Here is a 27,187-nt window from a genome sequence, read left to right as displayed (position 1 = left end):
TGTATCTGGCAATTTATTTCAGTGTGATGAGGATCCTTTTTTTCTTTTAAAAACAAAATCAGTAACTGTAAATGAAAAAAACTCTTATGCTACATGTCATTTTCAACTTTAATGCAATAACTCAACATTTCTGTTGTCCTATAGTCACTGTATAGACAGTAAGATTAACCATGTGATTAACCATACATTGAGCTTGGTTTGCTTTATATGAATTCCTTTTTTTTAATTCTTAATACAATGAAAAATACAATGAAACCTTTGTACAGAACACAACTAAACAGGTGCAACATGAACAAGAAATGTCATGATATTAAATTAGTAAATGATTTCCAGGGTTTCCATTACCTCTCAAATTCAGTATTTGCATATCTGAGAGAGAAAGTGAAACGCTCCACAGCGTAGACATCCTCAATGATCTCTTTCCATTCTAAAATTGATGGGGGCTCCTTACTGAGCCATTTCCTTGTTATTGCTTTCTTGCAGCTAACTAACAGATGAATGACTTTTATTTGTGCTGTTTCAAGAAGTCTGTGTCCCACTGAAAAATCAAATGTCTCTTATTTTGTTTTGGATGATTATTAATCTGTAGGGAATAATTTGATAGTTGAAATAATGATGTCAAGCTCTGTCGAGAGCGATAAAAAAAGACTATGAAAAGCAAACCTGCAAGGATTTAAGAGATCACAGCGGGATGGATGGGAGAGAATCATCCATAGCCAGAGCACACTATCACATCTGTGTCGAGAGTCAAAGGGATGATTCAGTTTATGCATGATGCAGGAGAGAGCAGCGGAGTGAAGGGGTGCATATAGATTTCTGTGCTGTCAGAGGGGCCCTTGTTCTTGTACTCAGACCGAGTCAAACTCCCGCTACGTACCTCGATCGTCTGATTCATGCGGGCTTCATTTCTCCGACTGTCACACAAAGCCGGGATTAATGTTACCGGCCGCGTCGCGCTCGAGTCTCGCCATGAATCGCTTCACATAAAGGGCGCTAATGATGTTTGTGGTCGCCCTGTGCGTCTCACGTCACTGCTGACAAGAGGCTGTGTCCAAAAACCTGAGCCAGGACTTTCAAAGGCAGATGCTTTCCATAACTTTGTCTGCTTTTGTCATCAGGGTCATTAAGAGCCGCAGTCTCGCCGCTGTAGGTCCACATTCTTCAGTATCCAGGCTTTTTCCATCATTTTCACTTTAGAGCTTTATCTCCAATCCGTCCTGTGAAATAGTGAAAAATGAAAATGAAACTTTGAAGAAAAAGTTGTCATTTTCTTCTCTCAAACTTGCTCCTCTAAAGCAGTGGCTCACAGTTTGGGGTCAGGGACTCTCTTAGGGGTATCCTTGGTTGAGATCTGAGATTTGCTTGCCTTCAGCTTGTTGCACATTTCAATTTGAGTAAAAAGACACGTTGGTAAGACATATCACTTCTCTCATGCAAGTTAGTGAGGGTGGGAATGTTCTTTGCCTTTTTGTTTTTTAATGTTTGAAAAATCAGCGAGGAGAGAGTGGGTCTACAACTTTTCTGAGAGGGATCTTGAGACGACTCCAAACAACTAATGTTCTGAACCTCTGTGATCCACATCATGCCTCAGCGTCTGTGTTTTATTGTCTTGAGAATACTTGCGACTTTCATCAGTTACTTATGTGTCAAACTTTCCAAATTTAACAAACCAGCAAATTCAGTGATCAAAAGATGAAATAATTTAAATAAATGAGGGAATTCAGCAGAAGCATCTGTGTCTCATCCTCAGCCACAAAACCAAAGAGTTGTTTTTTTTTTTGTTTTTTTTTTGCTAGATAATACATTGCATCCTGGCATTTGGTGCAACAACACTCAAGGACATTGCTGCTACTTGCACAGCATTTATTTATACTACAGGACAGGTTTATGCTTGAACAAGTATTGCTGATTAAAGAATAAACACAAGCGCTCCATAAACAGTCTCCATTCTTTGATATTTACCTACTTATAGAGGATTTGTTTGCCCTCGGCTTGTCAAAAATAGATTTTCACATGTAAAAGACGACCATAATAACAAACTTTGGAAGGAGACATTAAGGTTCCTGCCTTAGCATGCGGATGGGAGTGGGTGTGTCCGCCAGCCTTCGGCTTTACTGTAACATTTTGGCAAATAGCGCAGAGGAGGTCCGCAGCCTTTCATAGCAGTATTTCAGGGGCTTCTTGGTTCTCATGCGATACCGCGGCTGTAGAAACAGCCGTCATTGTGACTTTTCCTCTGGCATTTATCACAGGCTTCCTTCCTGGCTCAAGTTTTGAGACGTCTGTGTTTTGCGGGACGCGTCAGACTGCTTATTGACTAAGAGTCAAGATCCCCCCTGATAGAGACCAGGAATAGCTTTACTTGCTACGTTTCGCTATCGATCGCCATACCTCACATGAAATCAAATCTCCCGTTGGTTGCATTTAACAAGGAGATCCTTGTGGCAGCTGTAATGGAGTATTTGCAGTTGTAGCTGGGACGTGTCTGCTAAGTTTCTTTCCTTGTCTAACTGTATTCACTTCATTAGCATCCCTGGATTTTCCTAATTTCTTTTAGATCAGTCATGTTTTGTCAAAAAATATGTTGTTGGTATATTAGATGAATTAGATTGACGGCGTCGACCTCAATAAGGATCTGGATTAAAGTGAACTGCAGGCTTACGCAGAGGTTTGACCTTAATTAGTCTTGGGTTTGGTTTTATCACCATAAAATTGTCATTGCACAGAAGAGCAGGCAAAACTAAAGTCTTTTATGACCTGTGGGAATCAAAGTCTTACTTTGGGATAGGTGGTAGTATGCCTTTCCTGAGTAATGAAACTGAAGTCAATCCAATGAAGCAGGAGCTTCTGTTATTTTCTGTAATATGAGCTCTTATCTGGGCGCCACACCTCTTCATTGTCTTGAAGGTTTTAGCAAGGATTTCCAAGAAATCTGTGCTTTCTTTTCTTTCCAGAGCGGCGCACAATGGAGCAGGTATGTGCCGCTCAGAGAGGGAGATTATGGCTTTGGGAGTTTGTTTTTGTCTGACACTATCAAATTAACCTGACTGGAGCGCTGAGCAGAGTCAAGCACGCACTGAAACGCAGACAGTTTTGTTCGTGGCTACAGTTCATTCAGCGTGAACAGAAGCTGAACGTGCTGTAATAATGTGAGAATCACTGTTCGAGACATTAAACTGTCCTGTAGCATCTTCATACTAGGAGTCAGGTTTTCATTGCGGGATGATCAATGCAAACTGCTGCTGATCTATCAATGCTAAGGAAACACATATTGATGCGTATTCTTCAACCTGTCTGTTACTATTTTTCACTCACAGGGCACACATTTTTGATGAGTCAGTTGATTAATTTCTTTATCCTCAAATGATTAACCTGAGTTTTTTTTTTAAAATAAAATACACTTATGTTAAACCTTGTTCTTCTGTCTTCATAGATCCCAGCTGAGGGCCCGGGGTGTGGCGTTTGCATGGAGGCTCATCGAAGGAGGCTTTCTGTTGTGCTCTGAGGTCAAAGGTCGCCATTCCACACCAGCATCGTCGTCTGCAGAGCCGGCGGAGTGCGGAGTGCCTCCCATTCAAGGAGCCTGGAGCTGCATTACAAGAGTGCCAGAGAAAGAGGGAGAGAAAATAAACACGGGTTAAATAGACACTCTTCATGAATTCCCCAAAAAACCTGAAAGGCAAATACTGAGAGTCGGCTGGCAGTCCCGGGCAGGCATGTGGACAGTGACGATGGCTTGGCTCTGTCTATCAGCCTACGCCGTCCTTTTTGTCGGAGGCTTTCGGACAGCCGCCATGGAGAACGACGTCACTCCGCGCCTCACTTTCTCCTACAGTAAGTTTAACAACCTCTTGAACATCCGTCACAGTGGAAGTTACCAAATATGGCCGCCTGTGTGATGGAGGGTTCATCCGATCTATTTGCATTGGGACTTGCATGGTTAACAGTCCACAGAAACCGCTGTTTCCCTTTTCCACCAATCTGAGTTGAAGTGGTCCATATCCATGACAAAGCTCTCCATTTCTGCTGATCAGACAATTCCCTATGGCGTCCCTCTTCATTAACTCTGTCCACTAGAAGAACAACGATCAATACACATCATATGTGTCCATTGTGGGAGCTAAAAGGATTTAGTTGGGAGAAGTGGTGTTTGTCTAGTCGATTTGAATTCCATGTAAATCCACACAGCCAGTGCGAGCTGCTCTGTCGGGATGCCTCCGTCGAGGACCTGCAGGTCAGACGGTAATTACAAAAATGAAGAGACCTGTTGTGTTGGGGCTTACTGATGGCAGTCAGACATAGTCTCACCGCACAGCGGAGTTATTACTCTTATGTAACCTGTTTTTTTGTAAAGTCTGCGCTCGCTTGAAAAATGATTGTGGTTTGTGAAAGAGTAAATATTCCTGATTCAGTGTCCGGGATTCAGTTCAACTCACCTATTGTGCAGTTTGTTTTTTTGGTGCATAAATCTTTTTTGCTCTCTTCATAGATGGTGCCACAGCCATTCGTACTGAGTACAGTTGTGATCCGCTCTGATGTAATTATGCAAATGATATGTGCACTTAAGCTGACAAGTTGGATTTAAACATTAATTGTACCCTGGCAGCGCCATGCAAAATAAAAAAAAAAGATGATCCAATATGGGATCAGTGAGGCCACTTGAACAAGTTAGTGACTCATACTCATTAAAGTCGTGTCAGAGAAGGCCGTCTTGATGGATCTTTGTTAGTTATCTGTTCCAGAAGTGGGTTCAGTTTCCAGCGCCGGGGCCGATGTTGAGTCGGCCGAGCTTCTCTATAGAAGAGGCTTGTTGCTTGTCTGAGCTTGTGCCTTTCCACCTCTGTAGCAACAGGTAATCTTTCTCTACTGCCAGCCTCAGCAGAGCCCTCGACTCGGCCCTGGCAGAGCATTTCACAACAACGCACGCCATCAATCACTCACTGAAAAGACGCTTTCACTCTTTTCCCCGTTCCGATGAAAGATCGGCTTTTAGGGTGTGCAGCCAATGTTAAACAACACCACAAAACCCACGCGCCAAAAGTCCGCTGTGTATGTTCCATTATTTATTCCACGTATTCAGTGCATCTGAAGCTATTAAAGGTGGGATATCTTTTCCAGCTCGTCTGTTTTAGCAATATTATTGGGGCTCAGGATGCGTATCCCTCGTCATTAGCTTTTATGTTGCCATAAGTTTGACCACAGTGATAAGGTTTCACCTTTCCATGTGGGGTCATGCAGGAAACGACACCGCTTTAACAACAGAGGTAGTTACAGTCCCCCATAAAACTTAACAAGGAGCCATTTTATCAGCTCCCTCTGACATATCTTGAAGTGGTTCACAGCTTAGACGTTGTTGTAATTTAGTTTAGGCTTATACAGCAAGCCCCGCTAAGAATATCTTTGCAGACCCGTTTTGAGGCTTTGGATTGTGATGCAAGGGAAAGAACAAGTTGGGGGCAGCTCAGGAGGGTTAACGTGTCCTGCTGATAGTCATTGACTTGCTATGGTAATGTCAGTTCTGCTACAGTGACATTTTCCAGCCTCCTGCAGAAAGGCTTTGTCACATTGTGTTTACAGTATCAAAGCAGAATGCGGAGCTGCAGGCCTGTGGGACCTGAACTTTATACTGCCTGCTTCTTTTCATGGTTTCTGGTCCTTGTTGTCCTCTCTGGATGCCAGTTAGCTTGACAGCTCGCATGCTTGAACCTCGGCGGTGTGGGCAGACCACAGGCCTGCATGGCTGATCCTCATCCGGTTATATTTTCAGAGACCAGATTCCCCTCCCCTTCCCTCTTGTGCGCTCTCTCCCTCTGTCCCTTGGTCTCCGCCTCTGCCTTAATGAAGAGGGTAATCTGCCATGAATAATGAATGGGGATTTGTATGTGTTATGGTGTGAACACTTGTCTGGTTCTCATTATGCGCCTATCAGCACGGATCATGGGTTCAGGGAGTAAAGCCTGCATCTGCTTTTCTCTCTCCGCTTTTGTTCCAGGGTTTAATGCAAACCATGCTGAATGGCTTAGTGTTTTGGAAGACTATTTAAAGGCACACCTATAAGCCGTTTAGTTTGCCCGCCTCTTCCTGTGGATGTGCTCGGCGCTCCGCCACACATCGTGTGACAGTCGCGCGTTAATTTTGCCGAGGGGTCATGCCCACAGTCGCCCTGGGAGTGAAGCACTTTTAATTATTTATAAGCTGTCATGTCTGGACCAGATGAATCAGCCACTCCTGAGTAATTCAAAATGACAGTGGTGTCAAGTGAGATAACAGCTTTTCAATACTGTGTAGATGCAACATAGCTGAACAGCACTTTTTTCATGATATGAATGCTTAAACACACTCCGCCGTGTCACTTGTTAAGAGATTTACTAATGTCTGGAAACTCAGAGTCGCCGTTGAAAAGACGCTGCAAAGTGAAAACTTTATTTTTGACTTTGTTTCTTTACTTTTGATTGAATTAACAAATGTATAATCTCTGATCATCTAAGTCATTTCTGTTCTCTAGTGTAGATTTTACACCGATGTATCATCGTAAAAGTAATTTTCTTAAATGTTGAGGTACCTAATTAGAAGAAAAAGTGTATAGCAGGACAAAAACAGAACAGAGGCAGTGAACTATACTGTTTATTCCCAGTTTATGTTGTTCATTATTATAGTGTTTGCTCACTTGCTGATATACGGATGTTGAGCAGTAAAGATTTTCTGACATGAGAAATGCTAATGCAATTTGACGGCTGAAACGCACAACTTCAACACACACACACACACACACACACATGCACGTGCATGTGCACACACAAACTTGTTCTTATACAGAGTTGCAGCATTTATTAATTTATATCATCACTATTAAAATTTGAGGGAAAACATCATGGAAAAGGCACCTCTGATTGCTCCTGCCTCCTCGGCCCCCCCCTGAAGCTCACTGGTGCCCCCCAGGGGAGGCACACTGCACACTTGGATGTCCACTCAAAGCAGTATTTATTAGTTTCAAAGTGGTTTCCCTTTCCATACATGCATGATTTAAGGAGTAGAGAATATAAAGGCAATATGGTGGATTCAGTTGATTAATTTTCAACCTTTTCTGATCTCAGTTTAAAAAAAAGACTTTATTCTCTCCAAATATTCCTTGTAAATGTAAATTGCTCTCTGCTTCAGATGCTGTCATGTGTCCCTCCTGCTGGCGTGTTTTTTAATCAGTCTGCAGTAGAAGGCAGTGGATGTTGTCGGTTTCTCGTGGGACGACCATTCTAATCCAAACATCAATGAAACAGGTTAAAACTGTTGAAATAAGTACTTGTTTTCCAAGTAGGATTAAAATTTCAGTCTTGAGGGATTAATTTGTTGCGTTTTGTTTTCAACTCTGCTCATTGACTTTTATAAGCTGTTCACACAGCTTCTCTTTGCTGATGTCCAGGTGAGACGGACCTGACATCAAAGCCACCAGAGGCTGAAGCGACTTGCTTCACGAATTTCCGGGGCCTTGTGAGGGCAGTGATCCCACAGCCCGAAGGGGTCGGGGTGCTCCTGTACGCCGAGACCTGGCCAGGACCCCGTGCGGAGCTATTTGTTCTTCTTCCTCCGGAGTTGTTCACACCAGAAGACGAGGTCACGCTGAGTTTCCGATGAACCAGCAGCTGGTTTGCATTATCCTGGTTAATCCTGGGTCAGCTTCAGTGGCACTGTCGGCAGGCCTTATCGACATTTTTCATGAGAAGAGGATGCTATAGGGTGCCGCGCTTTTAGAAATAATGGTTTTAATAAATGAGAAACAGAGTGTTGTGTATAAACGTTAACAGATTAATTATGTTGCCACCACACTTCACTATCCCACCATAAATTGCACCACGAGTGCTTTTTATTGCTCATCCTGCTGCGTGCACATCCAGTGCACTTATTTTAATCTCTGCTCTTTTCCTCAGCATTCTCAGTATTTGCAGGGTTCACAATATGACTCTCTGGCCTCTGCTTCCTGGAGCCCTGTTCAAAATTACCACCTATTTCAGCATCGGGACGGTGCAGCGGAGACAATATCCTGCTAACAAGACGCAGCTCCGCAATTTACCAACACAAACAGCAGGCTCACAGCTTGCCTAATGAATCTCCTGGTGACTTGACCCTCTTGGCCTGTTGTCTTAATGCACTCCAGATGCTTCTGCCTCTGTCCTTCAGCCTCCCAGGTTTGCTTTCCCACACAATTACCCATTCGGCGGTAGCTCCTAATAGCTAGTTTAAAATTACTTTAGAGAATTTAGTTATTGCCCCTGTGTGGGCTGTTTTCCATCTTGATGTCACCAGACAATGCGGCAGTAGTGGGAACCCTGGCACTGGCCTGACACTGACCCAGCATGGATTCCTGTTGGCGCTGTGGCTTCCTGTTGCACCACTCATTGCTTCAGTCGCAGTAGAGGGTCTTAATCACTTCTTTCTGAAAGCAATTGGATTTTACAAGGGTTCTTCTGTTCCCATCCCAAGCAAAGTCCTTGAACAAGTACAGTTGGTAGATGGAGACAAAGGGAAGCAGAGATTTATCCCCGCCGTCTCCCTGAGCTGCCTCTGAACATTTTTCTTCCCTCCTCATGAATGTCATTTCTGTCTTCTTATTTTCACAAGATCATGCTACTGTAAAGGTATCCCTGCTCGGCTGTCGGCCCTCGGTGTCTTTAGAAAACAGCCAAAATAAATTGCATCACATGTTCCCAACAGTGACACTGAGGATTTATTTCTTCTTGCTCCTCCCGTGGTGCTCTCACTGGACACGTCTCTCTGTGAAGGATGCCTGAGAAAGGAGTAGGTATTTTCAGTCTCATGTGGAATAGTGGCTGCAAGAATATGAATATCTGAATGAATGTATTATTTTTTTTTTATAAGAACACTGTATGACGGCTTCTTGGAGGCGACTGCGGTTCAGTTGCGAGACCAGATCATTTATTCAATCTGTTGAAGTCCTATAGGCGCCATCTTCATGGTTGACTGTGATCGTGTGAGCGGATGGGTTCATCTGACTGCTCATGTGAAGCATCTCGACGCGATTTCGGTGTTAAACCACGCTTTACAGCTTTATTAGTTCACTGTTTCTAACAAAGTCATTAAAGAGAGCTGAAAGTGCAGTGGCACTGTGAGATTGTTTTCCCTTTTTGCTTAGTTGCATGTATGTCTTACTGCGTCTCCTGGTAATCCTGTTCTAAACAACATGATTCGCCTCATCCAATTGTGTTAAGTGCATCATCTTGTGGCCATTCAACCCAGGTTACAATGTGAACCTTGCCCTCTAAGATGATCTAGAGAGCATTCTTTCATACATGAGTATTTGGGTCGTGTATATCAGAAGCCTGGAAGCAGGTCATCTTATTTCCCCTCATAGATGCTCTATAATGAGCATCCTTTGCCCGCACTTGTGGACAACAAAGAGACGCAGCCTTTTTTCTTTTCTTCCTGGAAACTGTGATCAGCATGAATCTTCATAACCTGAGTCATTTGTAACGTGACAATGTTTTTATTTGCTCACACGTAGTACAGCAGTTCAGTTTTAGGCAGAAATCTGATGCTGGGGAAGCTTTCTGTACATTTTCTATGTACTTTTACACTCACATGCAGTCCGTCTTTGATCGTAACAATGTTTTCTTGTAGTTCTGCAGAAAGCAAACAGGAGCGGGTGCGTTAAATGAGGTATACAATCTCCCGATCTCCTGAACATACATCTGTAAGAGCTGATAAGGGCTGCCCCCTCTTAAGGGAGGGCACTGTCTGAATCAGCCCGCTACAGTTGGCCTACAAAAGAGGGCTTTTAGATTTTCTGTCACTGTGGGACAAATTACTCCACAATCCCTCTCCAGAGGGGATGTTCCACACTTTTAATGATTCTTCCACTTTTTTTTTTTTTCTTTTTTGGTCGCACACCAATCAGAGAATCTGCTCCAAAATTGTAGTGGGATTCCTTTAAGCCCAATATAATTAATTTCTCCTCTAAATAGATTAGCAAGTCAGCCTCTGCGAGTATTTCAGTCCATTTAGCAGTGTCATTTGCAGAAATGACTTTTAATTACATAATAATGGCAATGATCTCGTATTGCTTGCAGCTGTCAGAGGTTGAACCGCCGCTGTTCGTGCACTTGCAAGGAGAGGCCACGCATGAAGCGCTCCGACCGCACAAAGCTGCTCTTTTAAACTCCAGGGTTCAGAGGTCTGGAGTCAATGACATGGTGAGGTGCAAAGCCCTCCAGCTGTCTGCTGGCTCCCTCTTTGTGTGTGTGTGTTTTTTTTTTTTTAGTTGCAGCTGGACGAAGAGCTTGTTTCTCTTGTTTGAGAAGAGATTCATCAATCCAACAGAAATGTGGCGGTTTGGTGTTTTGTGATTCTGACTCTCAAGCCCTCAGAGCAGCAGGAGCAAATTATTAAGAAAAAAAAATAATTTGCTCGAGCAAAACGATTGTTTGCTGAGATTTCGAGATATCCACCTCTGAAAAGACGCTGCGTCCAGGAGGAAATTTTTCGGTGAACTCAATCTTTGTTTGAAAAACATCCACTGAGTCACTCAGTGGATATTTTCCCTCGCAGAAACCCAAGTCCCGGGTTCTCTGGACGATTCACAGACTTCAGTTTTTACAGGGACATTTTATTTTGCAGAAAGTAATTTCGGTGAAAAATGTTGACCGACATGGGAGCGTCTCGAGCGACACTGCTGCCGTTCACTTCTGCCGATATCTTGACCGGATGTATCTCAGAGGACTGAGGAAAAAAATGAATTCCAAAAAAATAATAGTTTTGTAAAAACTTGCAGGAAATCCAGCCTGAAGTATTTGTTGGATCTCTAAGCTTTAAACACATCTTTCAACTTCATTTTTGGATGAACATTTGTACAAGACTGGTTTGAAGTATCAATGCTTAGTTATCCTATTTAAGTGGACTTTTTTTCAAATATTTATACTTGAATGATTTTTTTTTTTACTAAATAAATTTTAACACAAGTACCTAAAATGTTCTTTTTTACATTCTCAAAATGACATTGCGCCACACAGCCCTGCACAGGATTAAGCAGATTTGCGTTACTCCATGTTTTTGCTGAAACGCTGCACCCTAAAAACAAACCCCTCTCGTCACTTCGGGGTGAAGATAATCTACTGTTCACGATGACCTTTCCTTCATGTTGTTATTCTGAAGGAACCTGCTGCCGGGTGACACGGTGGCCAGCTCTGCCCTCTCCGATACGTTTCCTCTGTCGCAGACACAAACTGCTCTCTCAGTCCTGCGCTCCTTCTTTGAACTCCTCCGTCTGCTTCTCGTGCGCCGCAGCATTTCTGGGGCTGCGCTGTCATGGAGTGACCCATCAGGAGCCGACCTCAGACGATCAAACAACAATAGAGGAGACTCTTGAAGAGACTGTGGTGTATGGGGGGGGGTGGAGCGGGGAAAGCGAGTTCACATAGGATGCATTCAATCGCCAGACATGGTTTGAGGGTAACTGTACAGCGTTTGACCCTGTGGGTTATTGAACCGGGGCTTTTGTAGCCTGGGGGTCTCTTGGAGTTGCAGCTGACAGTATTTCCCACTGAATAATCTCGTACTGTACTTTCTTTTATGTTTGTGATCATTTAGTCTGTAATGTCAGATGACTTTTTTTTAGAGCTGAATGTGTGGGATTAGTGAACATTCATGACTTTATTGACTCAAACATTAAATCTTCTAGCCTTTATTGTTAATTACGTAACTAACAAAGTCTTAGAAATGGAAATCCTTCACATGTCAGATTACATGTGTTTTTTTCTATCTAGACGAATCAATATTGTCACTGTAGTAGAAACACATGATCAACTGTATAGTTGGAATATTACCATAAGGTCATAGAATGCAGCAAGTACAACATAACACTTGGCTTTCAGTTCTGTCCCACTGGGCTGTGTGTGAACGCTGAAGGTCGCGAACGTCTCAAAACCACCTCTAACCCTTCTCATTTAAGTTTTCATGAATTAAAAGGTTAAAAAGATTTCCTTTCAGTCTTTTGTAAGTCTGTGTAAACGTCTGATGAACAAATGTCTTCTGGACTGGGGAGGGGCTCGTGATTATATGATCAACACAGTGATCGTCACAGTTCTGTATATCTGTCACACACAGCCGCTGCACGACATCCATGCATCCATCGCAGGACAGTCACAAATGCCAGTAATTTTTTTTTTCTCTTGTTATGTGAATGTCAAGTGTATGTCATGCCACAGGCGTGTAAATCCGTCAGCGTCTGATGGGTTTAACTGGCATTTTTTCACAGTGAGCTCAGTGAGATCAGAGCTGGAGATATGACTTTATTATTATGATTCTGATTAGAATATGTCTTCTTTTTACACTACTTTGACCTCCACCGAATCCCAAGACGGACGTCTGGCACATTTTTCCAATTTACTTACGTATGCAGGCTGCTGTAAAATCCTCTCATTGAGCTGTAAGGTGGACACACACATGCAATCAGTCCTTCAAACACCTTGCTGTAGCTTTAAGATTGTCTTCTGGATCTCGGAGCTCCAGTTAACAATCACCCACTCCCTCTGGGACACACAGCTCAGTCAACCAGTAGTTCTTTGCAGAAAAATGATTGTTTTACTGGAATGATGAAGGAAAGGCTTTTCAAAACCCTGGAGGATGTCTCTAATGACACTCAGTTGGGGGGCTGTATTGTTTCTCTTTGTCATCTGTGGTTGCTAAGTATGTCAGTGGAGATCTGACTCCAGAGAGTAATTGTGTAGATATCCTCCTCTCTGAAAATCCCTCAAAGCTTTTGTTTAGGTTCAAGCTTTGGCATTTTGTCTTTCTCTCTCTGTAAATCACAGTTTAAATTTGCCCAGGGCTCTGCGGGGGAGGGGGAGGGCAGAGCGGGCCCTGGAGCGGCGCACCATTTATCCCGTAACGATGGGGACGAGGAGAGGGAACGGCCCCGCTGGGTCCCTGTACAGTATGTTGAGCGGAGCCTCTCGCGGTTTTACAGACAGAATTAACTCCAGCACGCCTCGCCGTTGCTGTAGTGATGGGCTGCTATTAACATGTCTTCCTGAGGGAGAGGAAGTGTCTCAACCTCCTGCACCTCCTCGCCGAGGCGGGGTTATATCGGGGCACTCGTGCTGCAGGGTTCGTAACACGTTGTTAGAACATAATGAGCCTATCTGGAGTGGATTCAGTGCCATATCTTTAATTATTACCAGCATCTGTGGTTGTAATCCAATTCTGCTCTACTATGCCTGTAATTCTTGTGAATTTAGACTGAAATAAATTCTTCAGAAGAGGCGCCTCAACTCAGTCGACTGATTAAAATGAACTCACAGGGACTTATTTTAACAAGGCAGTGCGCCTTCATATCATGCTCTTTGAACTCAGTTTGCACTGTAATTTCCGACTGAATAAACATTTAGCTGGAGCCTCACACGTTCAAGTTTCAGGTGGGATGATCACATGTCAGAAAACAGCATCAAAGCTGATTTCAAAAGGGGTTATCAAGATAAACTGGTCATGAACCGGAAATCTAAATGTTGTTATTTCTGAAATTTAGTGAAATAACTGAGATTTCTGACTATTTGATGTCATTAGACAGTGCAGCTAATGTCAGAACTGCACAACAATAATTACACCTTCCTTAACCTACCTAAAAAAATAGTTGAATAAAACATAATATTCTTTAACAAGTTATTGTTGAAACGTGATGCGTAAAATGTGAATGTGAAACTTGTTGTGAACCTAGTTTGAAGAAAAACAAAGCTCTCTTTTAGCTTCGTTTGAAGTGCAGCTTATCGATTTCTGTCCTGTCTTTTAGAGCGATCATTAAAGAATGAATCACAAAGATCAACTATGAAACACCATCACTGAGAAAAACAATAGAGGACCTCACTCTGTGAAGCAACTGGAGTTTATCAGCCCCGTTATTTTCCTTCCCCCTTCGTTCGTCACATTTCAGGGGCAGGAGTCTCGTATCTCGGCTTCAGTCACTTTAAGTTACTGTCAGCTCACTCTTTCTGTTTATGCTGGCAAGCAATTAGGACAAGTTGTTCAAGCTGGGCTGGCAGTGGAAGCCTTCAGACTGCTGCAAATGGGAGATACACGCGGGCCTTTAAAGCAGCGATTAGGAGAGCTGATGATTTAACCCTGGGCTACAGTCAGGAGGCGTTAGTGTGGTTGGAGCAAAGCCACCTGCCGAGGAAAGAGGACTTTCTCCTCCTCTGATGAGCGGCTTCTTGGATTTGGAAGACAGTCATTTCTTATGATAAACATTTTTTTGGGTATATCAAATACAGAGAGACCTGTGAGATGGTTTCTAGTGGACGCAGTATCACTGGTACGAGTTTGACGGGAACTTTCCGTCACCTCAACTTTCGTGTTTTTGCGCTTTCATCAGTGGGCTCCATTCATCCAGATCGCGTTTTGTATGCTATCTCGTAAACTACCAAGAAATAAATGTCATTAGATGCTGTACATTTGTAGATGTTGTGCCCTTTCGAATAATTTGTACAGTACGTCAGTTATAGTGAGCGTTCCCAAAAAAGATGTAGGAAATCCATTAATTTGTACATTCAGTTATATTTTATTCATTTGCAGCTTTAACAGGCTCACAGAGTTTATATTGTAAATGACAGTTTGCTTGTTAAGCCGACACAGATTCACAAATTAATTCTCTGTCATTTCTTCTTTTTTTTATTTTTTTCCAGATGCAAAAGAGAGGACAACCAGAGGTTTCTCCGTCAGCGGAGTCTCCAACTTCACTTCCCTCCTTCTCAGCAGTGAAGACAACATGCTGTATGTCGGCGCCCGGGAGATTCTCTTTGCCCTCAACCTTTCTGATATCAGTGCAGCCAAGCTCCAAAGAAATGTAAGAGCGCCTGGAAACGGCAGCCCCACGCGCTGTACACTGTATCAATATGAATGGGATTATAATAGGATCCCAGGGGTGCGGTATTAATATGATAATAAATATATGATCCCGACGGTCCAATGAGAGAATAACACACTTCACTGTATTATACCAACATGGCGAGTCTGACGGCGTTTCTCTCCTGCAGCTCACGTGGAAAACACCAGACAGGAAGAGAGAGGAGTGCAGTTTCAAAGGCAAAGACCTGCAGGTTTGTCAGCTGCCGCTTTCAAGCTGGAGTAGATGAGCTCATCCAGCTCCAGCATCATTTGCATGACTGCAGGTTTGCCTGGTTGACTAACTCGACTATTACTGCCCTTGGTAAACAGACCTGGGGCAGAACGCTGGATTTTTTTTTTTTTTTTTTTTCCTGTTGAGCTATAGATATCCACTTCTTCCGCAATGGATTTCCCCCTCCCTGCGTACACAGTGCTCCTCTGTTACACTCCTTCTTTTGTCACCCAGCCTCCACTGTTACACATTCAATTCGATTCAGTTCAATTCAATTCAATTTTATTTATATAGCGTCAAATACAACAGTCATTTCAAGGCAGTTTTGCAGAGAAAAAAAACCCCAACAGTTCCACATGAACAAGCAGAGGAGAGGGTGGGGAAGAAAGACCTTCAACAGGAAGAAACCTTTGCAGAGCCGGGCTCAGGCGTGATTGGGGTGAGAGGATAAAAGGAGAGAAAGGGGTAGGACGGAGACAGAGAGCAACTAGCAAACAGATATAAATCCACTGACTGCAGATTGGTGTGGGAGGCTCAGACCACGGACTTCCTGTTCCACTGTCAGAGATCCTGCCGGGAAGCAGAGAGAAAAGGGAAGAGCAGAGACAACAGGAGGGAGACAATGGTGAACGAGAAAGTAAAGAAGCTCAGTGTCGGTTTCCCAGCAGTCTCAACCTATAGCAGCGTCACTAGAAAATGGTTCAGGGTGAACCAGGGTGCTGCTCTAAGTTTGTAAGTTCAGCAAAAAAATTCCAAATTACCTGAAGATGTGATTCATGCTTTACTTTCAGGCATTAACTGAGCTGTTGGCAGCGTGCAGCTCAGTCTGGCTGATTCACTCATTCGGCTCCGCTGGAGTTACATCAGTTAGCTGATGCGCTCCATCTTGATCTGTTTGAGTAAATCAGTCATTATTAACATCTGGATTTTCATCTCCACACTGCAGGCAGTCTCACAAACTGGGAGATTTTTTTGGCATCGTGCCGAACTCGCCGTAACACCGGCTCTTAAATGAAACAGATGAACAAACAAATGACGGCGAAACGAAGCAGCAACACAAAAGCTGAGATGAACTCGTATGTAGACGGCAGAACACAGCTCTTGTACTGCATGTCTCGCATATCTATGCTTTTTGATAAAGCAGTAAAGACGCATATGATGAAAAGAAGGTGTATAACAACCATTATTTGCTGCCTACATATCTGCAGATTGTTTCTGTTTTCCTCACACACCACTTCTAACTTTTTTTAACGAATGTCTCCAAACCATTCTGTTCTCTCATTGAGTAAAATGAACAGTCAACTGCATTTAACTGCAATTAATATGCTATTTGTTTCTGTGCTTCTTGTTTAGACGGATTGCTTCAACTATGTCAAGATTTTGCTGCGGATAAACAGCACCCACCTCTACGTGTGCGGCACTTATGCCTTCAGTCCTGTCTGTGCATATATAGTAAGTGTACTTTATTTATTTTTTTTGCACTCCTTATTTTGTCTTCTCTTTTATATTGTATTTTCAACAAGCTGACCAACCCCGGTGCAAGACAGTGTGTGTATGATGTTATTAGATTCATGAGGAAGGAAATCCGCAGTCTGCTGTGCACATGCTCTGCTTCCTGCCTCAAAGCTCACTTAGCTGTCTGGCCGAAGCCTCTGCCATCCAGATACAGTGTAAATGCATTATTTTATTACATGCTTTGCCTATGGGAGCTGGATCAAAATATTTAATGCATGTAATTTGATTATACGAGAATCAATCTGATGTTCAATCCTGCGCTTTAAATCTTTTATGGCCTTTTAGAACAATCCATAACAAACATGAATGACCCGAGCTTCAACCAAGCGCTGACTGTCCACCTTTTCTCTGTGGGACAGAGATTGTCAGAGCAGGTTACACATCCACTTTTAACATGCGTGTGTGTGTGTGTGTGTGTGTGTGTGTGTTTTGCTTCTCCTCCAGAGCACTGCGGACTTCTCCCTCGTCAAGAGTGATACGGGTGAGATTGTTACAGAGGATGGACGGAGCCGCTGCCCATTCAACCCTGAATACAAGTCCACTGCCATCATGGCCGGTAGGTCTCACCAAGCGTTCAGCTTCCCGATAGAAGCCAGGCTTTGTTGATAATTCTGATTTATACAATCCTCCGTGGGAATCAGCGGAGAAACAAGATCCGTGCGGTTGATGCAGACACAAATTAGGGCGTAACCTCTGGATTTCATTACCATGGATGACGCAGAAGCCCATTCCCCCGTTGATAAATACTGTCATTATGCCGGTCTTCTTTTCTGTATTGCAGATGGGGAGTTGTATGCTGGTACAGTCAGTAATTTCCAAGGAAATGAACCCATCATTTACAAGAGTCTCAGCCAAGGAACTGCTCTAAAAACAGAAAACTCCCTCAACTGGCTTCAAGGTGGGTGTTGTGGCTCCATGTCAAGACTTCTCATGATATAATCATACATAATGAAAATATAGATGCAGAAAATCTTATATGATCTTAAATTCTTCAGCTGTACGTGTCACTATAGGATGTATAGGAAGATTCTCACCTGCAGTCTGAACTCCATTTAATGTGTGGCTGTCGGAGGGAATAGGGCCGGCGGTCCCTGAATCCCAGTGTGACAGGATTGTTGCTTCCCTTTCAGACCCAGCCTTTGTTGGCTCTGCCTACATCCAGGAAAGCCAGCCCAAGGGCAACCCAGTGGGCGATGACGATAAGATTTACTTCTTCTTCAGTGAAGCGGGAAAGGAGTTTGATTTCTTTGACAACACGATTGTGTCACGCATTGCTCGTGTGTGTAAGGTGAGTGATGCTTGAAGGAAGATAGTCCATCTAAAGAGGCTTTTTTTTTTTTTTTTTTTTCACCCTTGAGCAACATCAACCCCCACCGTCAGTGTAGGAATCCATCAAACCAGGGAAGGAGGAGCTTGTTTGTGTGTGAGTGCATTTTGCGTGTTTCTGCTCTTTACATGCTCCTATTGTCCACCGAATAAGTCTGTTGACACTGGATTCGGTGGCCGACCGGAGAGATTCAACGTTGCAGATAGAAACTCTTTGACTTGCATCATGCTAGATGAGTAAAATTTAGCCTGCACAGAGCTGTACCATCTATATGCAGTGCTGTAAAGCACAAACAACAAACAAGTTCTGAAATTGTGCATGATAATTTCTTACTTAATAGATTTTTTAAACTATCATCAAGGCTATTGCTTATCTCGTTTAAAGTAATCATATGTATTACTGTGCAAAGTGTTTGAAAGGCGCTTGCTTTGACAGCTTAAAGTGGTGCCATGTTGTGACTCACAGTGCCGCTGCCCAGAGGGATGTATTTTCTTTATCTTCATGCAATTATCCTTTCAGATTTTCCATACATCCCATTTAGGAATAGCGCATTCCAGCTGACAGAGTTATGCAAATATTGACGTGCGGTGCATTAACGATGGGCTTTCTCAGGGTTAAAATATGGGCTGAATATGAAGCATCCTGAGTGTATGTTAAAGTCAAAAAGCCACATACGTCCTGTATAAGGCTAAAACAAAGATGCGAGAAACGTAAAACACAAAGCTGTAGTATGAGGTGCATTCTTATTAGCTCTGAGTAACATTGTGTTTCAATGCAGCTTCAGATAAATTATTAAAGGCCAGTCTTTATCCTCATCCCTCAAAATCCTGTTTGACTGTGTGGCGGCCGCCGTCCCTGTGTTTGTTGTATACTCAGGTGTTTAGTACACAGTTTCCACTTCATCGAAGCTAACTGCGGAATGATAAACAATGTTTGGCTGGAAACAAACAGCGCGACGCACGTTCTAATTTGCGGGCTTGTTCCGCATCCCAGAAAGAAGCCATTACTGCCTGCCATGTACTCGGCGTTTTGAACAGCTTTTTGAACAAGGGGATGCTTTTACAAGGGATTAATGAATGGGATGCATTTGCTTCAATTATTCAGAAGTCGGTTTAAGCCCAGAGTGGCATTAAATTATAAAACTAGGTTCAGCCAGAAGGACCAGAGAATATGTATGTTGCTCATTATCTGCCCGGGCTGCTACAATAAGTAATCGCTTCAGAAGCTCAGTGTTGGCCGTGTGTCATTTCCCCTCTCATCCCGCTCGGCCTTTTCTTCTTGTGGGTGTAATTCTGAACCGGAGTCAATTGAAGCTGCGTCTTTAAGAGTTCCATGCTGTTGAGGTCAGGGATGGGTGGGGAGAAATGAGAACAAAGTAAACCAGCATATATGCTAATTATATGTAGATTAATTACTTGAAAGTAACATCGTCATATCTATCAATGTATGCAGAAAATGTGGCTTTCAGTTTATTAGATCTCTGATAAGCTGAGTGTGTGGTCGCCTCTTTAAATATCAGGTGAGTCTAAAACCAAATGAAGTTCTTGAAATTGATCCTCCTCTGGCTCTTTGCGGAATAGAATCTGTTTCACTCTCACACATGCGCCACACAATCTGGAATTGCTCTCACACACAGAGGCTTTCAGATAGAGTCGCCCTCCAATTTGTGCTGACATCCTATCGTACAATCTGCGTAGCCAAATTAGTCGGCGTGTCAAGCAGGTCTTGAGTCTCTCGCAGCACTTTGAAGGCTTGTGCCGAAGGCGCGGAATCACAGCGGTGGTGTCACTGCGGAGGGATTGTCGAGGAGCAACGTCTCTTTTTTCCTTTTTCATTTAAAAGCATTTGCCCTCCTCTAAGCCCCGAGTGTTTTGATCTCTGCCGGTTGTGTGAGGTTGTATATTGTTTCCCTGACCTAGAAGTCCTGCGCCTCGGGGTGTATCTGTGTTCAACACACACAGTTAATTTCACTTATTATGGATTCTTGTTTTTTTCACTTCCAGGCGGGTTCACCTTTTGGACCTAAAACCTTTCCTTGGTTTCTATTTTTGATGTGTAGAAGCAAAACAACGGTGACAGAACTCTTTTCCTGACAATGTAGGATCTGTGTGTTATATTCACATATGGCACAATTTACCATTTCACCGTTTAAGCCTGTCAGATCCTATCAGGTCGCAGTGTGCATCGAATTGTTGAAAGCCATGATCTTCATTTGCCACAGGTGTCAGAGTGATATTGTTGCACCCTCTGCTGGCCTCACATGAAAAACACCCTCAACCTGCAGTAACTGTGTTACAGGGCGACATCGGAGGCGAGCGGGTTCTGCAGAAGAAATGGACGACCTTCCTGAAGGCGCAGCTTCTCTGCTCCCTGCCCGACGACGGCTTCCCCTTCAACATCATCCAGGACATGTTTGTGCTCACGCCCAGCCCCGAGGACTGGGAGAGCACGGTGTTTTACGGCGTCTTCACCTCTCAGTGGTGAGCGCTTCACTCTCTGCTGCCTCGACACACACATCTTCAAACTTCAAATAGGTTCGGCTGATATGTGTCAGATGTGTTTGAAATGAAATTTTATTAAGTCAGAGTCAATATCCTAATAAATGGATCCTAATAGCTGTTCATTTAGGCCAAAAACAAATCAAAAGAGTGTCGTACTCCCCACCACATTCATGTATCTGTGAAAGCTGTGGGGATTCAAACTACGAAGGAGGACCATTAGGGAGGCGCAATTATCTGAAAATGTATTCCACCCCCTGCTCCTGTGGCAGGTGGGCTGCTTCTTCGTGAATTTGCACTCATTTGAATTTGAAATGTGTCAAATTTAATGTTGCAGGGTCCATGCATGTACAAAGAGCGAAGAGGAGACGAAGAACTGTGGACTTGACTGATCGTCGCTGCGACGCTTTCTCACTCATTTCCCTGCTCTTGCCTCTCCAGGTATAAAGGGGCGTCGGGAAGCTCCGCCGTCTGCTCCTTCACCATGGGCCAGGTGGAAAAGGCCTTCAACGGCCGGTACCGCGAGGTGAACCGAGAAACCCAGCAGTGGTACACCTACAATCATCCGGTCCCAGAGCCCAGGCCTGGAGCGGTGAGTGTCTGTTTGCCGCCCTCTGCTGGAGAAACTCAAGAAATACATGTCACTTCTCAGCAACACACAGTCTGCAGGTTATGAAGGTTCATAAAATAACAATAATGAGCTCTGTAACTACAGACAGTGTCTTTATCTGAAAGAGCGATTATAGAAAATGGCAACTTTTGTTGCGTCGCCTCCACAGTGTATCACCAATGCGGCCCGGGAGCAGGGCATCTCCTCCTCGCTGCACATGCCAGACAAGGTGCTGAACTTCGTCAAAGACCATTTCCTGATGGACAGCGTGATCCGCAGCCAGCCGCTGCTGCTCAAACGCAACGTACGCTACACGCAAATCGCCGTCCATCGAGTCCAGGCAGCCAAAAAGGCCTACCATGTGCTCTTCATTGGTACAGGTGAGGGATTATCGACCCCGCCATCGCCAGCTTTAACCAGGGGTGTCGTGGTTTGTTAAACCATTTTAAGCCTGTGAATGTGTCGGTTAGATTTCCTTTGCTTGACTCCTGTAAGTCTTGACAAGAAGTCATTATTTAAAGCATTTTTAATTAGTTTTTATGTCTTCAAAACTATTATTTCTTAAACTGAAATACATATTTTTACAGCTGAAGTTTTAATTGCAGTTAATTTCCTCGTGATTAATGACAAGTTTTGCTGTTGTTTATTTTTTTCTAGATGATGGGAGGCTCCATAAAGCCATTAATGTCAACAACAAGATGCACATCATTGAGGAGATGGTTCTTTTCCGTGACTCCCAGCCGGTGCAGAACATCGAGCTGGACACAGAGAAGGTACGGCGGTCCGATCGAATCCACAGAGCTTTCTCCTGATGTCGACTAATGAGCTCAGTAAATTCATTTGCTAGTAATTTAGAGATTCCACGAGCCATTAGGAGTCACAGCCTGCAGCGGGCCGTGTGTTCAGTCAGCTCATTACATGCGTCTTTCTCTCAGGGGATCTGTAAACAGCTGGGGCTTTAACAGCTGGATTTGTGACACTTCCTGAGTCCTGGCGTGTGTTTGCTTTGACGAACGCACCCGGGCAAAGGAATTCCTTTAAAACTGCTCGGAAGTAAAGAATCAGATCAGGGCCGGACGGTGACGTCTCTGGATGAAAATAGTAACCCAGTAACTGCATTTGGGCCACTTCCTCTCCGTCCCCCTGCCCTCTCGCCATCGCTCTCCTCCACAGGGAAAGCTGTACGTTTCCTCTTTCTCTGAACTGGTGGAGGTCCCAGTCGCGAACTGCACTAATTACCAGAGCTGCGGGGAGTGCGTCCTCTCCAGGGACCCGTACTGCGCCTGGAACGGGAAGCAGTGCGTGGACGTCAGGCTGGCGCCGCCGCGCAAGTATGTGTCCCTCTGCGCCAGGATCCACAAACAAGCTCTCTCTAATATGCAAATATTAGATGATAGAAGATTGCTTGAATAGAAAAAAAAAAAAAAAAAAAAACCCTGAGTGATTAATTTTTGTGTTTTTCAGTACCTGGCAGCACGACGTGGATGAAGCAGACACATCAGCTATTTGCAATAAGACTCTGCAGAGCCCACGGCTTGCTAAGCCTCCACCTACACGTATGTGACCTCCTCCTCTCCAAACTGTCAGACTCTCACAGTGGCACTTGGTTTTTTTTCCCCCCTTTCTTTGCTTTTTAAATTAAAATGTGCTCATTGTGTCGATCCATTATTATTCTGAAATCTCTGCCAGATAAGGCGGCGCGGCTCACTTCATGCAACGTCTGACTCAGTCCTGCCTCCTGCTTTTTTGCACTTTTTTGCAGGAATGTCATCATGCCAGGTGATTATTATCCCAGCCAACACTTTCAAAGTGCTGCCTTGCAAGCTGCGCTCCAATTTGGCGGAGAGGAAGTGGGAGTTCAGCGAGAGCGCGGGTCACTTCCATTACCCCAGCCCCGAGGGCGGCCTGGTGGTGGTGGCCCAGGCGGACCGGCAGGAGACCTACGAGTGCTGGTCGGTGGAGGAGGGCTTCAGGCAGCTGCTGGCCAACTACTGCGTGAGGGGGGAGGCCCGGCGGGAGAGCACCACCCTGACGGGCCGCTCGCGCACGCCGCAGGTCTCCCAGGAGGAGTTCATCATCCTGCCGGGGGAGACGCGCTCGCCGCAGATCACCACCAAGACCTACTGGAACGAGCTGATCGTGGTGTGCGCCCTCCTGGCCTTCTCCCTGGTGGTCTTCTCCCTGTTCGTGGTCTACAGGAACCGCGACCACATGAAGTCCATGCTGAAGGAGGGCGAGTGTCCCAACATGCAGCAGAAGAAGCCGCGGATCGCGGGGAAGCCCGCCGAGAACTTGCCGCTCAACGGCAACGCGGTCACGGCGTCGGCGTCGGATCACAAGGGTTACCAGACCCTCAACGACAACTACATCTGCAGCACTCCGCCGCACGAGTGCTCGTCGCCAGACAACAGCAAGAGCTTCTCCGAGTCGGAGAAGAGGCCGCTGAACTTGAGGGAGAGTCACGTGGAGATCTCTCCGACGTGCCCGCGGCCCCGAGTCCGACTGGGCTCCGAGATCAAAGACTCTATAGTGTGAGGAGGGAGTGACTCCGCAGAAACTCGAAAGGAAAGAATGCACTTGTCAAGAGAGACGAAACACAGGAGGGTTCACAGCGCCCTCACCGAGAAACATTTCATCACACCGATTTTGCACTTTGTCTTTTTTTTTTGTTTTGTTTTTCTGTTCCTGTGGTCCATGTACATTTCATTTGATTCTCCGGTCATCCTTTTTTATTTTTTTTTTTAAGAAAAAAAGCATTTGAAGCACAGTGAAGAAGTTCCAGTTTGCCTTCTGACTTTTGATGCTTTCACACCTGGCTCACAGGAAGGTCACGAGCATCGAGGTGGCGCCACAACCCCCTCCCCTCCCCTCCCCCCCCACGCCGCCGCTCAGTCCGTCCATCCCAACACACCGGTGGTGCTCCGGGGAGGCGGAGCGATCCGCGGCCGCCGCCACCGACTGACAGCGCTCGCTGTTTTATTCTCATCCTGTCAGCTTGTACCCTTCGCTGAGGCTATGCACTATGTACTGTACTGTAGCAAGGTCAACACTCACACTAGAAAACACACAAACAAGTCGGCGATGAACGAGAAATATATAAAGACTCAACCGTCACACACTCATGGTTTCAGACCTAAATAGAACTCACAGAAACACAAAGAAGTGTAATCAAAACTTTACAAACTGCTAGAAATCACCTCAGTAGAACTATTTTCACCTCAGCCGCCACACACCGAGGAAACGATAGAATTTAGTCCAAAACGACGACGCGTACGGAGCTGTATTAAGTATTGAAATCGTTCCCAGGTATAGATGTTCCTCAGAGGAGGCCTGACTTCATTTTGACTGAAATGTCAAGGGTTGTCTCGCTTTCTTTTCTCCAGATGTGATGAAGGGGAAAAGCTCATTCCAGGTATTATATCACGCTGTTCTTTATGGGATAGGCAGTCTATGCAAAGCAAAATAATGTGAAGTGAGGCGAACACCGGGGAGAACATGGAAAAAAAAAAAAAAAAAAAAGAAACCCTCACCTGGAGTCCGAGTAAGCACAAAGGGCGTCGGCGCTGTTGATTACTTTGAATTCAGTGGCACTACACACGCACACACACACACACACACACACACAAACAGACAGAGGTGGAAAGAGAACAATGAAAAAATGTATTCAAGTACAGCTGCTGTTATATTGCTTACATTTTAATTGTTCTTACTGTTATTTTCCCCAAAACACTTTGAGGAATTATGGTTTATGGAGCTGGCAAAGTACCATCTCACACTGCTCTTTATTGGGACAATAAAATAAAAAAATCGAGCACGTTTGCATCCAAAATGGAAATCCCAACAAACTTCACGCACAAGATTAAATGAATTCACGCTTTTAATTTTTTAATTAAGGTTTGTTTACAGAGAACCAGCAGTCTATTTGTCCGCCCTATAGAGCCTGTCATTCTGTATTGTTCTGTATATTTGGCTATTTTTTTGTGCTCGAGATTTGAACCTGTAGATGAGTAAATATCCTCGTATCAAGTGATTCACTGTTGAGATCTGTCAAAATCCCCGATCTTTGACAGCGTTCAGATGCTTTTTTAGCAGCGATGGGACCTTTTTTTCAGGCAACCGAACGATTCATCGAGTAACCGATTACTTCCACCTCTGCACACAGCACATGCACACTCTTGAACGTACAGACGCACATCACACCAACTGTAAGTATGCAAAAGATTTTAGCCATTTTGCTGCGTTTAATAGAGAAAGTGAGAATGAAAAGTTGGAGACAGGCTGCCGTGATAAAAGACGAGGGTCCAGTATATATTAAGTTAAACCTGCAGCAAGAGGCTTTTTTTGCAACTTGGTAAAAGTTACTAAATATCTTTGATGAATACGTGGCCAAATGTTTGTTTTACAGAAAGTCACTTTTTAAAAAAAATATTTTAAATATCTGTCACAAAAGTGAAATTATACTGAATATTTAACTCATACACGTGTTCATAACATGATTTAAATACCACACATCTGTAGAGCCTCACTTTTTTTATGAATATGAACTGATGAGTGACCGTGAAGAAAAAAGGAAAGAGCCTCTGCTTTGCTTGAGTGGTTTAAAAGGCAACCATAAAAGCAATAACATTCATTCACATTCAGTTAAAAAAACAAAGAAAGAAAACAGAACATTTCTGCATTTTAATCATCTATAAACCACACAAACCACAAATGTATGAGTCAGATAATAGCACAACTTAATTTCTTTTTATATTTCATACAATGCTTTTTGTTGTTGTTTTTTTTTTTTTTTTTTTTCAGTCTTACTCGTGTTTGGTTCTGGGATTTGTGACGAGGCCAGTAAAACTAAGAGGTGGACGTAATGGAAAGGCGTACAGCTTGACTCAGCATGCGTGGGATTTGCACATGATGTTAAAAGCCTTAGTAGTACAAATGCAAGTTATGGATCTAGTGTGAAATCTGCCTTTGGGGGGGAGCGGATAACGCCTTCTGAAACAATAATCAAGAGATGTGCCTCATAGGATGACGTGAACCAGCGGTTTTCAGAGCGTGGGACGGACTTTTCCTCCAGAAGGAGAAATCTCAGGGTGAAGGAGATGCTTTTTAACCCTGAGGTGGTTATTCCTTTAATTTTTGAGAGCAAATCATAATAAAGGGGATTAATGTGGTGTATTGAATTTCATTAGGTAAAGTTGAATGAAGTTTAGTTCGAAACTATAACTGCTACCAGGAGAAGTATGAAGGTGTTTCAAATCAACAACATCGACGAGGAGATTTAGAATTTTTGTTGCTGCTTTTAACGATAATTGTGAGAAGAAAGTTAGTGCAGCGAGGGGGAAGAGGAGCACAGCTTGGCTCGTTCTCCCACACTTTGAAAACCTCTGGTCTGAAAACCGAGCAGGTCGTCGTGCTGCAGAGCTGAACGCTCCTCTGTGGGTGTGAGGAAACCGGGCGTGGCTCAGAGACTTGAGAAAATGATGAATACGTGTAATTTAATAGAGACAGTGTTGTACAAAATTTGCTCATGGGTGTTTTTTTTGTTTTGTTTTTGGGAGCTTTTTTTGTTTTGTTTTTGTTTTGTTTGTGTGTGGCTTCAACCTCAGTCAGGGAAACTTTCTTTTCTTAAACTAGTAAACAAATAACCACTGGTTGATTTTTTTTTATATATATATAAACTATTAAATAAAAGTATTATGATACATTTCCTGTAAATGGCACTGCAAAGATGACTTTCAAAGACTTCTGAGCTATAATCACTCATGCAGTATGAAAGACTCACGCTTTGACTGTTATTTAAAAAAAAAAAAACCCCAACGGCAGCTTTTGTTGACGTGGCTGTCATCAGATCAAGACTTCAGTTTTATGAACAAAAAGCACAGCGTGGCCGTGATTTAGTGAACCGTGTGCAGGTACTTTTCTTTGAAATAACAGCCTAAAACTCAGAACGCCACAGTGAACTTATCGTCGTCTGCTTTCTCTTAATAAACCACTGTAGTCAGGCCTTCTCTTTGTGACAGTACAGGTTGCTCACTCTTGTCAACATGTATTGTAAGCTAAAACAGAAAAAAAAAGAAAAGAAAAAGACAAAAAGTTTTTATGTAAAATTGTTTTGTAAATGCAGC

At 43.8% G+C, this 27,187-nt stretch overlaps 1 protein-coding gene across 1 annotated transcript in view; it reads left to right on the top strand.

The window, feature by feature from the left end:
• sema4ba (sema domain, immunoglobulin domain (Ig), transmembrane domain (TM) and short cytoplasmic domain, (semaphorin) 4Ba) overlaps positions 1-26,903 on the top strand; it is a 41,708-nt gene extending 14,805 nt beyond the window's left edge. The window contains exons 2-15 of the mRNA XM_030095744.1: positions 3,434-3,834; positions 14,682-14,842; positions 15,033-15,095; positions 16,469-16,567; positions 17,075-17,186; positions 17,412-17,528; positions 17,761-17,918; positions 20,256-20,437; positions 20,897-21,047; positions 21,235-21,445; positions 21,723-21,838; positions 22,239-22,396; positions 22,530-22,621; positions 22,828-26,903. Coding sequence (XP_029951604.1) covers positions 3,717-3,834; positions 14,682-14,842; positions 15,033-15,095; positions 16,469-16,567; positions 17,075-17,186; positions 17,412-17,528; positions 17,761-17,918; positions 20,256-20,437; positions 20,897-21,047; positions 21,235-21,445; positions 21,723-21,838; positions 22,239-22,396; positions 22,530-22,621; positions 22,828-23,600 — 2,511 coding nt within the window. The 5' untranslated portion in view covers positions 3,434-3,716 and the 3' untranslated portion in view covers positions 23,601-26,903. The remainder of the gene's footprint in view (positions 1-3,433; positions 3,835-14,681; positions 14,843-15,032; positions 15,096-16,468; positions 16,568-17,074; positions 17,187-17,411; positions 17,529-17,760; positions 17,919-20,255; positions 20,438-20,896; positions 21,048-21,234; positions 21,446-21,722; positions 21,839-22,238; positions 22,397-22,529; positions 22,622-22,827) is intronic.
• Positions 26,904-27,187: the final 284 nt, after the last annotated feature.

The sequence above is a fragment of the Salarias fasciatus genome, chromosome 7 (assembly GCF_902148845.1).
Source record: "Salarias fasciatus chromosome 7, fSalaFa1.1, whole genome shotgun sequence".
In the NCBI taxonomy this organism is placed as follows: Eukaryota; Metazoa; Chordata; class Actinopteri; order Blenniiformes; family Blenniidae; genus Salarias; species Salarias fasciatus.
This window is presented reverse-complemented; position numbering and strand designations above follow the sequence as displayed.